The sequence below is a fragment of the Sabethes cyaneus genome, chromosome 2 (genome assembly GCF_943734655.1).
Source record: "Sabethes cyaneus chromosome 2, idSabCyanKW18_F2, whole genome shotgun sequence".
NCBI classification, from domain to species: domain Eukaryota; kingdom Metazoa; phylum Arthropoda; class Insecta; order Diptera; family Culicidae; genus Sabethes; species Sabethes cyaneus.
In genome coordinates, this window is record NC_071354.1 from 238,820,122 (window position 1) to 238,839,380 (window position 19,259).

Genomic DNA, 19,259 nt, shown 5'->3' on the forward strand with positions numbered 1-19,259 from the left:
GGGAAAGGTCCATTTTGCCCTGTCGTGCCCAAAAACTGTGAAAAAAGTTGTAATTAAACAGTATAGAAACTCATTTGCCATCCGTTAAATGGACTCAAATCGCTTCCAAATGTTGTCAAACAAACCATCAGAAGAATTAAATCACATCCACTCCATATTGTGCGAAACGCAAGAATTTTGCCCAATTCAGTCTAAATACATAGTAAAGTCTAATTAAGCCGATTGAAACTAACTCAAAGGCCGGGGAGTCAATTCGAATAGCACCAATTCATTTAAAAAACATCAGCAGTTGATTAAAGCAGAGGAGCATTTGGTGCAAAAAATGTTAGACTGAATGCTGGGGAATTTTCGATCTACGGCTAAAAATATTGCGTTAATTTGTGGCAGTGGGACTCCAACCCACAATTTCTCGATTAGCACTCGAGTGCTTTACGCATTTAAACTATACCACACCCATGTATTAATTAGTGGAGTGGTATACACTGAAGTCGCTTTTTACGCGACTATTTTTACGTGAATTTCGGAATTTACACGGTTTTTTTACGCAAATTTCAGAATTTACGCGTTTTTTTACGCGATTTTCGGAATTTATGCGGTTTTTTTACGTGAATTTCTGAATTTACGTGTTTTTTACGCGATTTTCGGAATTTACGCGGTTTTTTTACGCGATTTTCGGAATTTATGCGGTTTTTTTTACGTGAATTTCGGAATTCACGTGTTTTTTTACGCGATTTTCGGAATTTACGCGGTTTTTTTTACGCGAATTTCGGAATTTACGCAATTTTTTTAACGCGAATTTCGGAATATACGCGGTTTTGATTTACGCGGGACGTATCTTTCGCGTAAAAAGCGACTTGTGTGTAGTTTGAATGCGTAAAGCACTCGAGTACTAATCGAGAAATGGTGGGTTGGAGTCTCACTGCCACAAACTAACCCAATATTTTTGGCCGCAGATCGAAACTTTCCCAGTATTCAGTCTAACATTTTTCGCACCAAACGCTCCTCTGCTTTAATCAAAATAGAGTTTACGTTTGACCGCAAAAAAGTCAATAACAGTAAAACGAAAAAATCAGCAGTTGAGTTGAACGCTATGGAGTTTATAATGTCAGGAAATCACAAAAGGTCCCGATTCTCCCCAACATACGTCGTGAAACTTATTTAACCAGCCTAAAACTTTTTTGTCGTGTGATAAATAAATGGGTACAGTAGAGCAAACGATAAAAAACCTTTCCGTTTGCCCAGACGGGATGTGTCCTTCATATAACAAAGAAAACAACAGTGGCCCTAAGGTACAACCCTGAAGTACTCCATTATTGTTTTTGAGCCAACGTGAAAGAGAAGCACCACACGATCTCCTAAATAGGATCGATATTTTTGGCACTACAATCGACACACCAGGCGCAATTACGGCTTTGGCCAGATAGGCTTACTTGAGGCTCATTGCTTTGACGTAGAGTTACGCCGAACTGGACAGCAGTTGAACTTGTTGCAACAGCAAATCAATGGGATTTGCTTCTACTGGCAGCGTTTGTTTATTGTCGGCACAATGCACTATGGTCCAGAAAGCCAAATTAGGTGGAAAAAATTGTTTACTCAGTAGTCGTTGACTTTAGACTATTTACGTCTTTGCAACAAAATCTTGATTTAGGATGCCGCTTTTTTTGGCATGAGCTATTTTAGGGTGACCCTTAAATTAACCAAGATCCAAAAATTATCTTCAAAACGAAACAAGATAGAGCGATATTTACTTCAATAATTTTATAGCTTGAAGTATTTTGAGTAATATTGCAGAAGACGAAATCCTTCTATCTCGAACCGTTTCCATATTAGAGCGATTTTCTTGAGTCAAGTTAGGGTAACCCTGCTATTTTGCGATTTTTCTCCATAACTTTTTTATTTTGCCTTTCTCGCAAAACACTTCCTCAGATGACTTTTGAGGCTCAATAAGACGCAACTTTTGGTGAAAAAAGAAATTGGCTATCTACTTTACTTCTACACTTATATTAATTTTTATGATCAAAATAGGCCGTTTTCAAATGTTAGTATCTCAGAAAGGTGCAAGCAGAATTAAAATCGGTTGATTGCGTTTGAAAGATCGTGATTTTTTGTGCATAATATCAAAAAATTGGAGAGTGGATTTTTGTCTATCTCAAATAAATCAACTTTGAATATGTGTGGTTTTAACATATTTAAGTGTAAAGTAAACGAGTTGCGCAAGGCCTTGACTGTTCTTGATTAAACTTGGCGTACATGTTTCTTGACATAAGTAAATCAGCACAGGGTGTTGACAAAAGCGGGGTGGTCGCTAAAAAGAGGAGGGGGATGTACAAATAGGTAAAAGTGGCTGTAATTATCTTGCATTTAAACCGTTATAAGTTGTGTGAGTGGTTCAAATCTAAAAGAGAATGTATAAACTTAACCTCATATTTGTTGACTTAAACTTCATACTGAGGTTAGACATTAAAAACGGTAGACTATCCAATAAACAGAGGGAATGGTAGACAAAGTAATGAAATCATATGTGTTTCATAGTATCATGGAGTGGAACTACCGAATGAGAAGTTTAAATAGTTTTCTACCCGCGACGGGGATTTCCGTGATTCGCACGTCCCCTTTCATCAGAGGCCACCATTTTTTGTCTTTCAGCCACTTGTACATCTGTTTTCGATAAGATTGAAAATCTCAGGCGAGCGAGTGTGAAAAGCATAGCATTCAAAGCTTACTCCACTGACGCAAGCCTACGCGAAACTACTGCTGGCACTGTGTGCATACATTCTGCTACCTACACACTCGCGAGTGTACAGCCTCATATCAACTTTCTACACATCCCGCCCGCGAATCCAAAGCTCACGAGCTGTCCATAAGTCGTTAGCACGAGCGGCACACTTGGATGTATGGATACAGATTTAACTTTTGTTCTCATTTTACACACTCGCTTACACACGCGGGTAAGTGTGCGGGCCGCGAGCGATGATAGGTATCAACTGCTGGGTTACAATGACGAGCGTAAGCAACGAACGTGGCTGATAACTAAATAGCAAAGCATTGCAAAGCCTAGGTGCTACATTCCGTTATCGAAACTTGACCTTCTGTTTTTTTATACGACAGACTTTGCAACCAGCTGTTAGAGTGCAGGACAATTGCAGGGCCAGTTGCTACGATCCTATTGACTCTAACAGCCTCTCCCAGCCGGGATTCGAACATATGACGACTGGCTTATTAGACCAGCATCATACCTCGAGGCCAACTGGAGGTGATAACTAAAACTTGTCGCAGTGTATGAGAATATCAGAAAAGAAATCTGAAAGAAATGCTCATGCATATGTGTTCGTTAGAAGAAAATCGTGAGACAAAATTGGACCACGCGAATGCGGGCTTCACAACACTACGTTTCAGTTTGGAAATTCTCATAATACAAAAAACAAAGACCTCATTTAGACATATCTACTCCTCCCCTTGATTAGCTCTCCTCGGTCAGCGGCCCTTTTGTCTACAGCAACTTGTACGTCTCTCCGAAGATAATGAAAGAGACACAAAGCCTTCCTTATATTGTTCTACTTCCGTAGTTGTGACCCTCCCATCTTTTCACACGCTCTTCATCTTATCTCCCAGTCACTTGTACAACTTCTAACAGACCAAATGCAAGATATTATTATTATTATTATTATTCTATATTTGAGAGGTTTTCAGCCTGTGGCTGGTTCGCCCCTTAATGCAAGATGATCGCAGCCTCTTTTACTTATTTGGACCTCCCCCACCCCCCCCCCCCTTTTTAGAGACCACCCCCTTTTTGTCAACCTCCTGCGCTGATTCACTTGTATCAAGAAACATGTACGCCAAGTTTGCTGAAGAACAGTCAAGGCCTTCCGGAGTTATAGCGCAACTCGTTTACTTTTATATACTTAAATATGTTAAAACCACATATATTCAAAGTTAATTTATTTGAGATAGACAAAAATCCACTATCCAATTTTTTGATATTATACACAAAAAATCACGATCTTTTAAACGCAATTAACCGATTTTAATTCTGCGAGAAAGGCAAAATAAAAAAGTTATGGAGAAAAATCGCAAAATAGCAGGGTCACCCTAACTTGACTCAGGAAAATCGCTCTAATATGGAAACGGTTCGAGATAGAAGGATTTCGTCTTCTACAATATTACTCAAAATACATCAAGCTATAAAATTGCTGAAGTGAATATCGCTCTATCTTGTTTCGTTGTGAAGATAATTTCTGGATCTTGGTTAATTTAAGGGTCACCCTAAAATAGCTCATGCCAAAAAAAGCGGCATCCTAAATCAAGATTTTGTTGCTAAGACGTAAATAGTCTAAAATCAACGACTACTGAGTAAACAATTTTTTCCACTTAATTTGGCTTTCTGGACCACAGTGCAATGTAGGAATGAATGCCGTGGCCGTACAGCTCTTTTCTACCACCTTGTCCTGATTGGAGGCATCTTTTGAACCACGGGACCTAAATTTCGAAACACGCTTGGTTAATGTGCTTCACAAAAACCACAACGCATCGCGGTTCAAGATCGTTGATAGCATCTTTGCATTCAACACACTTTTGTTTCTCCATAGCTTTCTAAGCGAGATGTATTTGCAACAGAAGACAAACGCAGCTGAAATAAACTCAACGGAGAGACACAACAAGCGATGCTTACCTGTAGCGGTGAAACAAAACAAACGTTCGCTTGTGGAGAAAACTAAAGGGATCATTCGAGCAATAGGTCATAATCATATGTTATAACCAAGCAGTAACAAAAAACTGTTATCAAGTTTTTGGGCGCAAATAATAAGTTTCACTAGATTATTATATTAAATTTACTAGCAAGTTTCTACTAAAAGACCAGAAAAATTGTAAATTTATAATAAGATGCTAAAAATTCAATATTGCTGAATATACTGTTGAAATAAGATTAGTTAGATTGATTTCGATACGACTTCTTATGGCAGGTAGATCCATAAACATGACGAGACGTGTTTTATGATCGGTTCGTCTCAGCGCTCTTATCAGGTAAGCAGAAAGTTGATAAAATATAGAATAAGGGCAAAAAAGCGTAAAGTGAAAAGAAGTGATAAAAATAGAAAGTTACGTTAGTCAGTTGGAGTTTAGCTATTAAGAAGACTGGTCTGTTTCAGTTCAAAGAAAAGAAATTCTGACACACAAACAATCCTATTCATAACTTTCCTAAATTTAATACACTTTTGAAACGTTTTTGAACAATATGTGAAAAGTTTGCTCCCAAAATTTACGATCAAAGCAATCTAGTGGCTTGTGGACAAAAAGCCGTCAAAAAAACGAATCATTGATTCGACCAAACAGTGCGCAACAAACCATTCAAAATCAGAAAGCACTTGAAATTGATCTGTCACAACTGATTTTCCGCCCGCACCATATTTTTCGCGTCTGAAACACGCTATCGCTATCGCAGGACAACCGCGACGACGACGTCGACGGCGACGAATTGTGCCATTGTAAACGAAGCTGACGGTGCGCTAATCAATGTATTTACTGTAGTGTTGCGATACGGTGCGGTACTATTTTTCCCCGCCGATAAGTGTGCTTCAATAAATTGTTTGTGCGTGCGTAATGAGGTGGAACTGATTTTTCGTCGTACCGGATTCCGCTGAAAAGTGCTGTATGTTGTTTCCATCGAATGCAGTCACGCGAGTGAAGTACCAAGCCGGTTTTTGTTATTGTTCACACACAACACCACCGTACGTAGCGTAGGTAGAGAGTATCGTCTGTTGACGGACCATTACCTGTGAAGAATGGAACTGCTACTGGGAATCCAGGAGAAAGTACGCAACGTACTGGTCGACACCGGATTGATCAAATATGTAAGTGAGCATTAACTAACAACTGTGCGTCTTCATCCACATCCAATGCCCTTTGTAATCTAACTAACGCGATTAGATTGTAAATTCATTGCTTCCTTTCAATACTGAAAAAGGGGTTGTTCATCTGATAATTCAATGCTATCCAAGCAGAAGCAAACTGGGGAAAACACTTCCCGTCTACCCACTTGCTGGTTTTTCAATCTATATTACATAATCTAAACACCTTCCCGGTGCTATTTTGTATTCACGCAGTGAACAAAATAAGAAAACATAATTTATCGAACGACAAAAAAAGGTAGAGAATTCCGAAAAGACTGCAAGAAATCTAAAATTGATGATGTTTGCCTCTCTGGATCGAAACCAAAACCGAGCCTACGTGTTGACTTGCTGGGAAATTTAAAAACCTCAGTCAAAGTACCTACCTAAACATAGTGAGGCTCACTTGTCACGGCCTGTTTCCGAAGATGAATATGACCACATGAGCGGCGTGAATTATTCATATCCTTTGCTTTATGCGTGTGAGATACATACCGCTTAACGCTCCAGCAGGCAGCTCGCACTGCATTGGAAAAAATAAACTGGTTGGTTTGGTATAAAATGGTAATGAGTTTGCGTAGAGCCACCTAGCGCTGGTGTGCCCTGGCACGCGTGTGTGACACACTACCCTATCTGCTGATAAAATTGAATGTCATACATTATGGAATTCGGGTGGTGCAGATCGGATGTCGAATTATTTACATCGATTGAATGGCACTTTTCTCTGTCCCAGTCCGTTTAGTTTATACCTGACGATTTAGTTTAGTTGAATAGTTGAATTAGTTGGCTTGTTTTCTGAGAACAAGACTAAAACCTGATTTAATTCACCTATTGGTGAAAGGAACCTTTGTTATACGATCTTACTTGCTATTTGAGATAGAATAGCGTTGGTTTACATAAAAATTTTGGAAATTGAATAAGCTTACAAAATTTGAACAAAATAGTAGCACTTACAAATTTTGATAGTTCTTTTTCTCATGAAATTGCTGAGTAAGTTGTTACTAATGTGGGTAAGTGCAAGTAAAAGTAAGTTGTAAGAAGAAATATTATTCTTTAACATATACATTGCGTAGTAAAGGTCTAGTTTATAGGTTTTTGAACTATGCATAACTATGCATCAATAAGGTTTTCTTGAAAAAATTTCATCAATTTTTATTAACCTTCGGTTACTCACGCTGTTGTATTCTGAATAACATGTGTAGGTTTTTGAATGCCATATTTACCAATCGGTGTTTAACTAACGTATATTCTTCAAAAAAATGTTCAGCAAAATGTCTGAATTATTCAATGCAATAATACTTTAAATTGTTAGGAAAATAGGTCAGCATAAACAGAGAGCACAGAAACGAAGCAAGCAGCATGTGAGGTGTACCCAAGGTTGCCACCAGGTTTTCCCGAAAATCTGGCGAACACGAATAAAAGTGTCTGGCAAAAATCTGGTGGTAAATTAGTCCGATGGGGAGGCGTTTTCCTGAAAAAATCTTGCTCGTTTTGCTCACCGTAGATGCAAAATTTTGTCCAAAATTAGAAGTGATGACCTTTTTGCAAGACGGAGGATCGAAAATCTGGCACATTGCCAAATATCTGGAAGGTTTTAAGCTTTGTCTGTTGGTCTGGCGCGCAAGCAAAAATCTGGCATACTGGCAACCGTGGGTGTACCGCTATTGGCCCCAAACTGGAATTTTTTTCACGTTACTTCATATGGAAAAATGATGTCTGTATGTAGCAAAACTATCAGCAAATGTAAAATGTTTAAAATGTATCCGTCAGTTGGTAGTCGAGTAATTCGGGGTTAAAATCAGGGTATTTTTATAATCAAAGTTCTACAGTTTCTAAACAAGCAAACATAGAGGTATACTATTTTCAGCAAAGTTGTGTATTTTTACTATTTGTATAACTTTGTAACACATGAAAAAGTCATACAACAATTACAAAAAGAGCTAAAATAGAAAAACTGATTTTACAAATACAGAAACAATAAATAAGATTTCTCTGTCTTCGCTTCTATCTCAGGTAACAGTCTTCAGCAAAATTTCTTGTAATAATAGGCTCTAAAACTTTGCAGAACATATCAATGTGTTATATTGAAACTGAAAAAAAATTTTTTTTCACTTTTAGGGGGATTACTCCAAATTTAAATTGCACCAGATGATAGAACATTCAATTTCAAGAAACTCTTCCGAAGGTTCGATAAACTTAAAAACAAGTTTTCCTAGTCAAAACTCTAGTGCGTACGTTTTCTTTGGTTTTGGGCTATTGTGCGCGCGAGTAACTGTGTTGCAAAAGTTGGCGCGAGCGTTCGAGGATTGATATCTTTTGACCGGTAAAACCAATTCTTATGAAATTTTGCATATATATTCGTAGTGTCAAAACCTCTCGTTTGATATTAAAATAATTGAAATTATGTAAATTATCTTGGTTAAAATCATTATAAATTATTGTTAATTTTGGTGTGGTGTATACGATTGCTCATAACTTTCAAATTAAACGTCCAATCCAAAAACCATTCAATAGTGATCTATCCGGCTATATTACCTGCCAAATAAAACTTATAGCGCATAAATCGGTTTGGCCATCTCTAAGAAACAGGCGATTATTTGAACCTTATCAAAAATGGTTTTTTAAGGCTAACTTTTAAACTGCTTGTCCGTTTTCAATAAAACTTGGTAAAAAGTTTAGTAACAGCAAGAGCTTTCGTTTGGTACTAAGATCGTTAAAATTGGTTGCGTAGTTCAGGAGAAACGCGTGTCACGTAGTTTTCACATTTTTGCTTATAACTTTTAAACGAAACGTCGGACCGCAAAGCAATTCAATAGTGATATACTAGACAATAATACCTTTCAAACAAAAGTAAAAGCGATCAAATCGGTTCAGCCATCTTCGAGAAACAGGCGATAGAAAATGAGCTGCACACACACACATACACACATACACACATACACACACACACACAGACATTGCTCAGTTCGTCGAGCTCTATCGATTGGTATATGTGATTCGGCCCTACGGGCCTCGGATCAATTTCGTGTTTTTCGACCAATTTCTAAACCTTTGTTATATAGTATAACAAAGGTAAAAACAAGTATCATCACATTACTGAAATAAAAATGGGAAAAATTTTGCAAGGCAATTGGGAAAAATCATGACTCAATTGAAATAAAATTAAACTGAAAACATTATATCAAAACTAAGTAGAATAAGACAAATAAGGCCATTACAAACTTTAAAATTAATTTGCATTTACCTAATAATATTAAAATATAGACAAAATTAAAACCATTGTCACATCAAATAAAATTATTTTCAGTGGGCATTTTCCATGAAATGAAATAGAAAATGCCCATCAAAGTTACCGAATCTATGTTTTTCGTGGAGCATTAATTGAGCATTAAATTGTCATCATACTTGGCCAGCTCTATCTGCACCGGAAGTACCATTTCCGGACATTGTGCTGCTAGCTTAATCTTAAGCTAGCAGAACATTGTTTTTCCCATGAAACAATACAAACCAGAGAGGTTCCATGTTGTTTTAGAACATCCGAGCAGTTGATAAACTCAGCCTCATAGGTAAAAGATGAGCCATTGCTGCACTATTTTACGGTCTATACGATCAAACGCTGCTGTCTGACGCCTATTAAAAAGGTAATCAATTCGGGTTAGTAAATGTTTTTTTATTTATTTCAATGTACAAAATGTGTCAAAATAATCAAAACTTTACTCAATTCATTCATTCAAATCAATTCACTTTGACTCGAAATGACCACATTTTGCTTTGAATGAGGTGTCTCGCCACTTTGTTGCTTATGCCGGATACTTTCCATTAGAAAAATGAATTCACAGCGCATTATACAACGCAGTTGCACCAATCATCTCTGACACCTAGCACGACTTCATGAGGAATTGATCAACAACCACTAATCTTTATACTAAAAAGCCGTAGCAAAACGACAGGTGGAGACAGTGGACAGTAACATTCCAACAGCATACGTTGCAATGAGCTCCGCTCACTGTATAACATTCCTTATTCCTTCTGGCGTACCCCAACGAAGCGTTTTCGGACCATTGCTCTTCAATATTTTCGTAAACTACTTGGATTCACTTATGTCATGTTCGCCGATGTCTTGGAAATTTTTCTAGTAATACTGTCGGCTTTGGACTGCGTGGCACTCTAAGAGGACAATCTATCTATTAATTTGGTGTGACTACTACAAAAAATGTAAAGCAGTGACCTTCACTCAAAGCAAACACCATCTAGACCAACCTCGTGTTTTGTCTTGTTCTTTAATGAGATTAGACATATAATTCATTTTAACAGTCGTTTTTTACAGTCGTCGGAGTGGATGGTAAAAGAAAGTAATGAAACATAGGTGTTAACTGTACCCAAACAGAACGGGAAAAGGCGTCAAGGGGAAAGAGCGAAACACTAGGCAAGGGAGGGTCATTGAAGTTTAAGTGTTGCTTCAATATCTTTTCCTTGCCTAATTTTTCACTCCTTTCTCCTTCACGCCTTGTCCTGTTCTGTTACACCTTTCTTTCATTACTTTCTTCTACAATCTTGTCTCTACGCGTTTACTCAATCTGCGAGTTAGGCGTCACAACTAACTAGAAAGTTGTGGCTTTCTGCTGATGCTGCTTCTGGGTGGTACGACGGATGTTTATGTTTATGTCTGGAAATACTCTTGCTGGTGACTGGGCGACTGGGTGACATCATCGTGATCGGGATTGATATTGATTCGGAGAAAGTGTTATGATTTCATATACTGGTGTCAGCGATTTTATATCCGATGTCTGGGATATGTTTATTGTTTATATAGACGCCAATTACTAACTGGTATTCTCCACTTTAGGAATCAGTCGTGCCGTCATGCGTAGTATCTTAGAGTACGCTTCTGCTGCTTGGTGCCCGCATCGAGTACAAAAAAAGTTTACGTTTTGCTCTGCGCGTACTGCCCTGTAACAATCCAACTAATCCACATTATCAAGCTCAGTGTCAAGTAGCCAATCGTATGCTGCCCGAATGTGACTTGCCGGTATTTTGGCCCACCCACGGAAATGACTGTCTTCAGCGTGTCGACCGGTCTTTCCCTCCGAAATGGCCCCGAGAGAGGAATCCTTTGGACACGCTAACGGACGAACAACGTCATGTGCTGTGCCTTGTCAGCCGCAAGTGCCGGTGTAGTATAGTTTCATCGTCCCGTGAGAAAAAACGAGTTAGATTAAACTTCTCAGTTCGGTGGTTCGATTACATTAGATCAAGGAAGAGACACAATTTGTGTCTATAAATAAACTCAACCCACCTAACGGGGGAGCTTGAAGATACATCGCTCACTTAATAAAGGGGGTTGTGCAGTCTCCTTTTGTCCATCGCCTCTATGGTTCAAAGGTACATCAGTACCAACGTGGGTTCGAATCCGGTTATAACCTCTGAGTTCGACCCATGCACCCTCCAACATTGGACAAAATGTAGGAGTCACAACGACTACTTTGTTAAGCGTAGCTACTAATACTCCCCCCCCTTCTCACCTTTCCGCGCTTTCTCCTGCACTATAAAAATTTTTTTATTACTTTTTTCTACCGTCCCGCAGTGTTGCGAAGCCCACAATCGTGTGGTCCAATTTTCTCACACACGCGTAGTCATTCTTACGAACACGCCGACATAAGCATCCCTTTAAAACTCCCGCGCTTATTTCCTCATGCACTGCAACGAATTTTTGCGACTGTGTGTTTAGCTAACAGCTACAGTTGTCGTCGCTGGTCGTTCATCATTGCAGCCCGATTCTGCTGATACCGATTACCCACGACGGATCGTACTCCCGCCCGTGAGTAGAATCGAGGGCGAACATGGAGAAGAAGAAGCAAAATTTGTATCCCAGTGCGCCACCAGCCTCTCGGGCAGCTGATTCCCCGCGAATTTTGTGACTCGGGAAAAAGCTATGCAGGAAAACGATGTGAGGCTGTGCGTGCGCGAGTGTGTGGGTAGCAGAATGTCTGCACACAGCACCGGCGGCTGTTTCTTTAACGTCTGCGTGTGCGGCGTAAGCGTTGAATGCTCCGTTTCTCATACTTTTTCGCGTGTTAATAGGCATGGTTGGCTTCTCGCTCGATGCGCACCAGTGCCGTCCCTTCGTCATCTGTAAAAGAACTACCGTTCCAAAAAATATTAACTTTAATCGAACAAAAAAACAAAAAGAGCAATACAAGTATTTAGTACAAAAAAAAACAAAATATGCTTCAAGAGCGCCTTCGACGGCAATGGACTGGCAGTGGTTGATAAGTTTATACATTTGGGATCTCTGGTCACCGCCGACACGGTGACACGAGTAAGGAGATTCAGCAACGCATTTTAACTAGAAGTCTTACTTTTTCCTACGCAAGATCAAGGTGTATACGCCGCCGCACAAATCAGACCGGATTGAAACCGACTTGCGTGTGTCGAGACGCTCAGCGAATTGACGACGAGTTGCCCAGGGTCGAGTACGGTGGAGTGGAATTCTTAATACGGCCACAGCCACCCCGGCTCTATGCTGCTAGAAAAAGACGAATGTTGTTTATAAACAAAGAAAACAGTGGCGACCCTAACGCGCTACCCTGAGGTACTTCCGAGTTATTTTAAAACCACCAAGAAAGGGACGCACAAAGTTTTATTGTCATGCTGCGGTCTCGCAGATAGGAATAAAGCCAGTCAAACTAGCTTAAGTTTATCAAGCTTGGCCAGCAGAATTCCAAATGCTGCCTTTAATTTAGTGCCCAAAAATTTTTTTGATTGAACATTAAAACGAAGATTACGCTAGGTTTTCTGTACATAGCTTAGGTAGAGCCTCCTGTTCAGAGTTTTATATTTTCGACTTGCTGTTGTAAAGCCGAGCGTAGACGATCAGAAGAATTTTTATTTCTATGATAGGCAGGCACGAAGAGCTGACTTTCGCAAACGGTTTAGATGGCAGAGCTCAGCTTTTCCCTAAGCGGGCTTATGACTGCACCAGTGTGTAATTATTCAACGGTGAATGTGGTTTGCAGTTTTCAGATTTGAAAATTTAGCATAGATTGGGCTTTTTTTCTTATTTTCTTGCATACTTTAGTAAATTACTCTGAAGTACTCTGGCGCCTTTTTTGAACTTCCTTCTGAACTACTATTCTGCGACGCTATTTATACACGACAATCGTGAATGTTTGCTTGTAACTCTGTGTGCTCATGCGGAACGCAGTAATAGACACTGTTAATTCCCGTGAGTTTCGATACATTACATTTTGAAAACTGATCTGCTGTACGTTGGAAATTTGGTTCTGCACCTTCCATTAAAGCTTAAGCACAGTTCCCTCACAATTATGGACCATTTAAGCAGAAGTATGATATTAAATCAATCAATTGTAGCGCATACTATTGTTTAAAAGCAGTTTATAAATGTTTTTAGTTACAGAAATAGGTAATCTTTCAGTTGATTCAGTTATTAAACCCATTTAGTGCAAGTTTTTCACGGAAATTAAGCTTATATTATGACTGATCAAATGCACAATTATGGATCACTTTTGGAAGCGGTCACAATTATGAAACAATTTTCATCATATTATGGATCAAAATAAAAATACACTTTTTGCAGCGAATTCTCTCAATGAACTTTATTCAAATCATGTAATAACATAAAAATAACATGTTTCAAATCATATGAAAGACCTTGTGTGGCTTTTGGTCTGTCTTTAGATGCCTGCCGTCCTTCTTCGTAGACACCTACCGATCAGCCTTTGGGAATGCTTTTCGCGCTTTCACGACTAATTTTTTGTCCTGGAAAACAAGTCTTAGGCTCACCAGTACCGTTGGCTCCGAAAAGAATAGTATAGGATGAAGTTTTCTTTTTTCCGAATTGTTATTAACGAAGTAGGTACAGTGGATCTCGGAAAAGTTAATCGAAGCAAGAGTTTAATTTAATTGCTGCTATGATGCGACTCTGTATGAAACAGTGGACAGGCGACAATAAACCGAAAAAATGAAAAATAAACATAGAAGGAAATCGCGCGTATTTGACCGAAAGCTCGAAGAACCAGTAAATTCAAACTCTAAAAAGTTAAGGAAAAAATTAACGTTTTAGATTGTTGCATGAGAGCTAACACTCGCCTAACTTTTGCGATGAACCGTTGCATATGTACCATCATAGCGTTTTACTGCCTTACGAAGCTTTCCTGTCCTGCGTAATTCAGAAACAGCATTTTCCAAAAACTCAGCTCTATGCAGCTTTTGATTCTGCTTAAAAAATGTTTGTAATAGGTGCTAAAATGTTTGAATTTGTAAAAATTACATTGGAATCAGAGTGATCCATAATTGTGAAAAATTACCTTGTTTTGGTCCCTATTATGGATCACTTGGAAAATTACTTATTTTTACAGGAACATCATTGGCAACCACCAATATTTCGCTGAATCGTAAAGAACTTAGCTTGACCTTTATGTACGAGTCATTTTTTGCTCGAAAATTGGTGATTATGCCACATAGCAACCTTAAGAATGAGGAACGTACTGCTTATGCTGATTGAAAAAACGACAGACATTTTGATAGATCCTCGATAAAAACTTTGTACGCTCATTGAAACAGCATCAATGTCGAGATTTAAAGGATGTTTTATTTGTTAAAAGCTAGTTAATAGGGTATATTTTGTTGCAAAAATGCTTCATACCTTCAAACAGTTTGTTTAACTGGGTTATTTAACTTGAAACACAAAAGTGATCCATAATTGTGGGTGATCCATAATTGTGGAGAGAGTGCACGTTGGTAAAAGCTTGATCAAACGAGCAAACGGTAACTATAGGAGTTGGACTGAGAGACTATTTTCTGGCGGTTAGTTATAATATCCCGAATAGAGGCCATAACAAGATTATATCTATTTTATAACACATTTTGATATTTTTAACATATTATGTTACAAATCGAAAATAAACTAATTAGGAAGCAAATTCAAGTTTGTAACAGATTCAGATACAAGTAGCACATTGAGTTATGAATGAGCTATATAGATTCCACCACAATGAATGACACATTTCGCTTTAATAACAAAATATGTTACTTGCAAATTACTTTTATAACAAAATATGTTTCTTGCAAAACTTATTTTAATTACCATCATCACTTTAAAATACGTCACTTCACAGTTACTAATACTTGCTAATACATCTTTATTAGCTGTGTTATTTTTGGAATATCTGGAAATGTGGACAATTAACCTTTAACGCAATGTGTTACATTTAAGATAAAATCATTACATGGTTTGTTATGAATCAGGTATTAATTTAAGGCAGTTTAGTTATAATTTTTGATATTTTAACCACTTAATGGAGGCTAATTTATACCAACGGTTGTTATAATATGTTCAAATATATCAAATTAATAACAACTGTTGTTAGAAAATTTGATAACAAAATAACAAGATCTGTTATAATTTTGTTAGGTCCTCCTGATCGGGATACTAAGTGAATAACTTTGTACAACTATGCAGAATATCAAGTGAATTACTGTCAAATCTAAAATCATGGGAAATTCTTTTCTGAAAAGTTATCATAACTTGTGAGTCCCCATAAATACCTTAAATTGCCAAACAAATCTTATCTCTCAGGCGTGAGGTACCACCTGACTGGCTTAATCACTCAATATGCCAACCCGGTGCAAGCTGGCACTGATAACCTTCGCCGGTACCGAAGTTGTCAGTCATTTTTTTTACGATCAGTAATACTTGATATGTCCAAAATTAGCGTGCTTATCGTGGTCAAAAGGCGCACCCCGGGTGCGCAATAAATGTCATTACAAACGACGTCAAAAAAAACACAGCAAAATAATTTTTTGCTCTGTGCACTGAACGGACACCGGCGACGCATCGGTCGGTTGCATCCAGTAAATGCACTTCACGATGCAAACCAACAACCACAGCTGTTGCTCGAGCGTGTCGAAATCACCTAGTGTTTTTATTTACATTGGTAATAACTTTAGAATGCACCGAACAAAAATAATAAATCCCTCAAATGTAAATAAATTCGAACTCAGTGCACTGGCGGTGCTGTTGGTGCTGCTGCGAAGTGTCAGAGAAGCGTATTTTATCGCACCCCATCTCTTGCTCCCCACGCCCGATGATGATGATGATGTGAAGCCTGATAGCGTGACAGCGGCTGAGACCGGCAACGAAAGCGCAAAAAAATGGCACTGGGGTTTATGGGTACATCACCCCACCACCACCACCCAATCCATGGTATTATTGTCGGGTGGTTTGCTTGTTTATTTCAGTTCGCAAACAAAATGTATTCCATTTTCTCATTAGCCGGCATCATCCCACTACTCAGGACAGACTGCTCAAAAACCGAAATTCTGGGAAAACATGGTGTTCATTGCAACAGTTCTTGAAATTGTGTGACAGTTAATGTCAACGAAAATAAAAGTTCAAAGAATTTGTCTTCGATTGTATACATCCGCATTTAAAGGGCTACACCGGAAAATTAATGAAATGAATACCTGCTGCGGAAAGAACGATTCAATTCCCATATGGGGATGGGTGGTAATTTCATATCCTGAGTAAATCCTGCGATTTATTATTACAATAATGATTGTGTCGAGCTCTGGCTCTGTTACCGAGTACTTATTGAGAAATTTTAAACCGCGACTTCAATTGCAATGAAAGGAACAAATTCGAAAGGTCACCACCATTCGTTGACGTCTGCACTCGGCAATCAGTAAATTTACCTTTTTGATCAATTTATTCTTCGGAATAATTTAACCGCTCGCTGGCGACGTTCAATGTCACGATCAACATGCAACCACGGCCGGCCCCGTACCTACACGTGATGAATAATTGCGCTCGGTCGTAAGTTCAGATAATTAAAGCCTTTAGGAAGCGTTCGGAAAAGGCGATAGCCGTGATTTTCAAACCCTCTTTTATCGTGCATGCATGCTTGACTGACTTCTCGCGTTACTTGATACGAGTATGAGAGCAAACTTGTTTCAATTAAAGTTTGTGTTGGTACTATATATGTACCTAGTAGCTGGGCGCTATTCATGCTCACAAAAATCCTGACACAAGCGCGGCTCAAACTGCCAAACTATCACTCGAAATAATTTCAGCGGAAAAGTTGAGCGTTTTTCCGGGAAAGTGCGTACACCCCTCCTATGGATGGGATGAGAAATTCCTCCAAGTGAGGAAGCAAAATTGTATGGGAAAGTTTTCCCCCACAGACACCGACCGTCTCGCACACAGCTTGACGTACTCTTGGTCCGTTATCTTGTACGTTACTACACAGTGGCAGCCCCAGCACCAGCCAGCCATCGTCGTCATTCACAGGCTCACTTGTTCGGCATCAAGTTTTTGCGCCAGTCGAGCCGCCACCCTTTCTCGCACCAATAATCGTAAAGTAGAACAAACAATCATGATGAGGGGTAATTTTTTAATCCACTTGCCACTCACAACTAGTACAGTTTCTCGCTCACTTGTTTCTTAGTGGGGGACGTCATCCGTCGCCCAAGAGCAAGCAGCAGAAGGGTGCCCTTTTGGCAGTTTTATCCATGATGCTGCTGCACTATGGCTATTGGTTGGTAGCGCACCCACCGGATGAACCGGATCGATACATGGTAGAAAGTAAAGGGGATTTGCCACGTGCAAATTGAGCAAATTAAGTTGTGGGGGAGCTATTTTTGCTCCATCAATTTTCAATATCGACAAGTTTTGCTGCAGTGAGCACTGTGACTTATTGCTTCAACAAACCACATATTGGGATTATTATGGTTGCAGGAAAGATTGTTACGCTATTCCTTATTTTATCGTTTTTCCTAGCGAAACAAAATAACTAGGCGGTTCGGTCAATTTTGTCAAGTGGGTCAATGATTTACGTTTAAACTAACAGAGGGTCTAGCAGTATAGAGCCGGAAGGGCACGTGGTGTATCAAAAACTTGTCTCCATTGAAATCTCTACCTCTCAACATGGATTCGCCCCAGGTCGCTCCGTTTGTACTTACTTGCTGCAATTTACTTCGTCGTGTATACCTTACTAGCACAGTTGTTATAAACTGGTAACCGATTAATGACTGATTTCAGTCATAAATAGGTTGCAGCAACCAGAAGTGACAAAAGTGTGCTACTTGGGTGTCGCATATGGAGGAAAAGGCACAAATTGATGTCGTTTACACTGATCTAAAAGCAACTTTCGATCCTATTGATCACAAGATCCTTCTATGCGATCTGGTGCTTCTTGTCGATTCGTTGAATGGTTGAGTTCGTATCTATGCGGAAAAATGGTATGCGTTAAGCTCGGTGCATGTATGTCTTTGGAATTTACTAATAATTCAGGAGTTCCGTAGGCAAGCAACATGGGGCCCCTGTTATTCATGCTGTTTTTAACGTCGTCACCCTGTTATTCGAATCTGGCTGCAAATTGGTATATGCCGACGATCCTAAATTGTACCTGGTTTTTCAAACCCTCGCACAGTGGTCCAAAAGGGCGAAAAGCAGAACTTTTTTCTAAATGTCTTTTGCTTTCATTTTATCATTTTTGGTCTTGAGCACTTTTGTTCGTATGAATATCCCCCTTAATCAAAAACTGTCAAAAGTTAGTCATTGCTCACTATAATGAAAATTATTATTATTGATTTATTTATAGACCCTTTATAATGAAAAAATAAAAAAATAACTTTTTTGTGTTAGGAAATATAGACATAGTTTCTTCGGCAAAGTTTGAAATATTGTAAAAACAAGCAACTTTGGTGAAGAAATAAAATTTCCATCTTTATCGAGTGCTGAAGTATAGGACATATTCTTTGTAATTTCTTTAAAAATTAGTTTTTCATTCTTAGGTTTTGTACAACTATATTTTGCTAATATACAATGTTCTAGGCAATTTTCGAAATTCACAAAACACACGTTTTTGCAGAAGACCGCAAATCTCTGGGACTTTTACTTTCGAAGTTATCATATATTCAAACTATAAATTTCCGTAGCTTCACGAGCCCATGGGGTAAAATGGGGCAAGTGGATTTATGAAATCAGTGTTTTATCTTAAAGCTTAAGTCGAGTACTATAAACTTGTATGGGTTCCGCTTGTCCTCACCCACCCAAATGAGAGTACTGCAAGCAGAGGTTTTATGGGTTTCGCGTTCGCTAAAGGCTCGATACACGTCCTTATTTTTATGTTAGTAGATAGGTCAATTGCCAATCATTTTGAACAAAGCAGGTTTCTTTTGGCAAAATCGCTTAGTTCCCATAGCAATTTTTGTGTAATTCCTTACAAAAAAGGTGTAAAACACGTTTTTTGCATAGCAACTCTGCACCCAATTATTGAACACCAAAATAACCTTCAAATCTTATTGCACACCTCACGGCCAATTGTTGCATAGCTTTTGTTTTGAGTTCTCCTC

General features: G+C 38.8%; 1 protein-coding gene across 6 annotated transcripts in view; it reads left to right on the forward strand.

Annotated features, from left to right (window-relative positions):
- LOC128738290 (lysophospholipid acyltransferase 6) overlaps positions 1-19,259 on the forward strand; it is a 111,294-nt gene that overhangs the window by 78,245 nt on the left and 13,790 nt on the right. For 2 of the 6 annotated variants that reach the window (XM_053833310.1, XM_053833308.1), the window contains exon 2: positions 5,441-5,849. The exons of 3 other annotated variants lie outside the window; for them this stretch is intronic. In XM_053833310.1, the coding sequence (XP_053689285.1) occupies positions 5,781-5,849 (69 nt within the window). In that variant the 5' untranslated portion in view covers positions 5,441-5,780. Of the gene's footprint in view, positions 1-5,330; positions 5,850-19,259 lie in introns of those variants that run through there. One more of the 6 variants, XM_053833309.1, reaches the window with a different exon arrangement.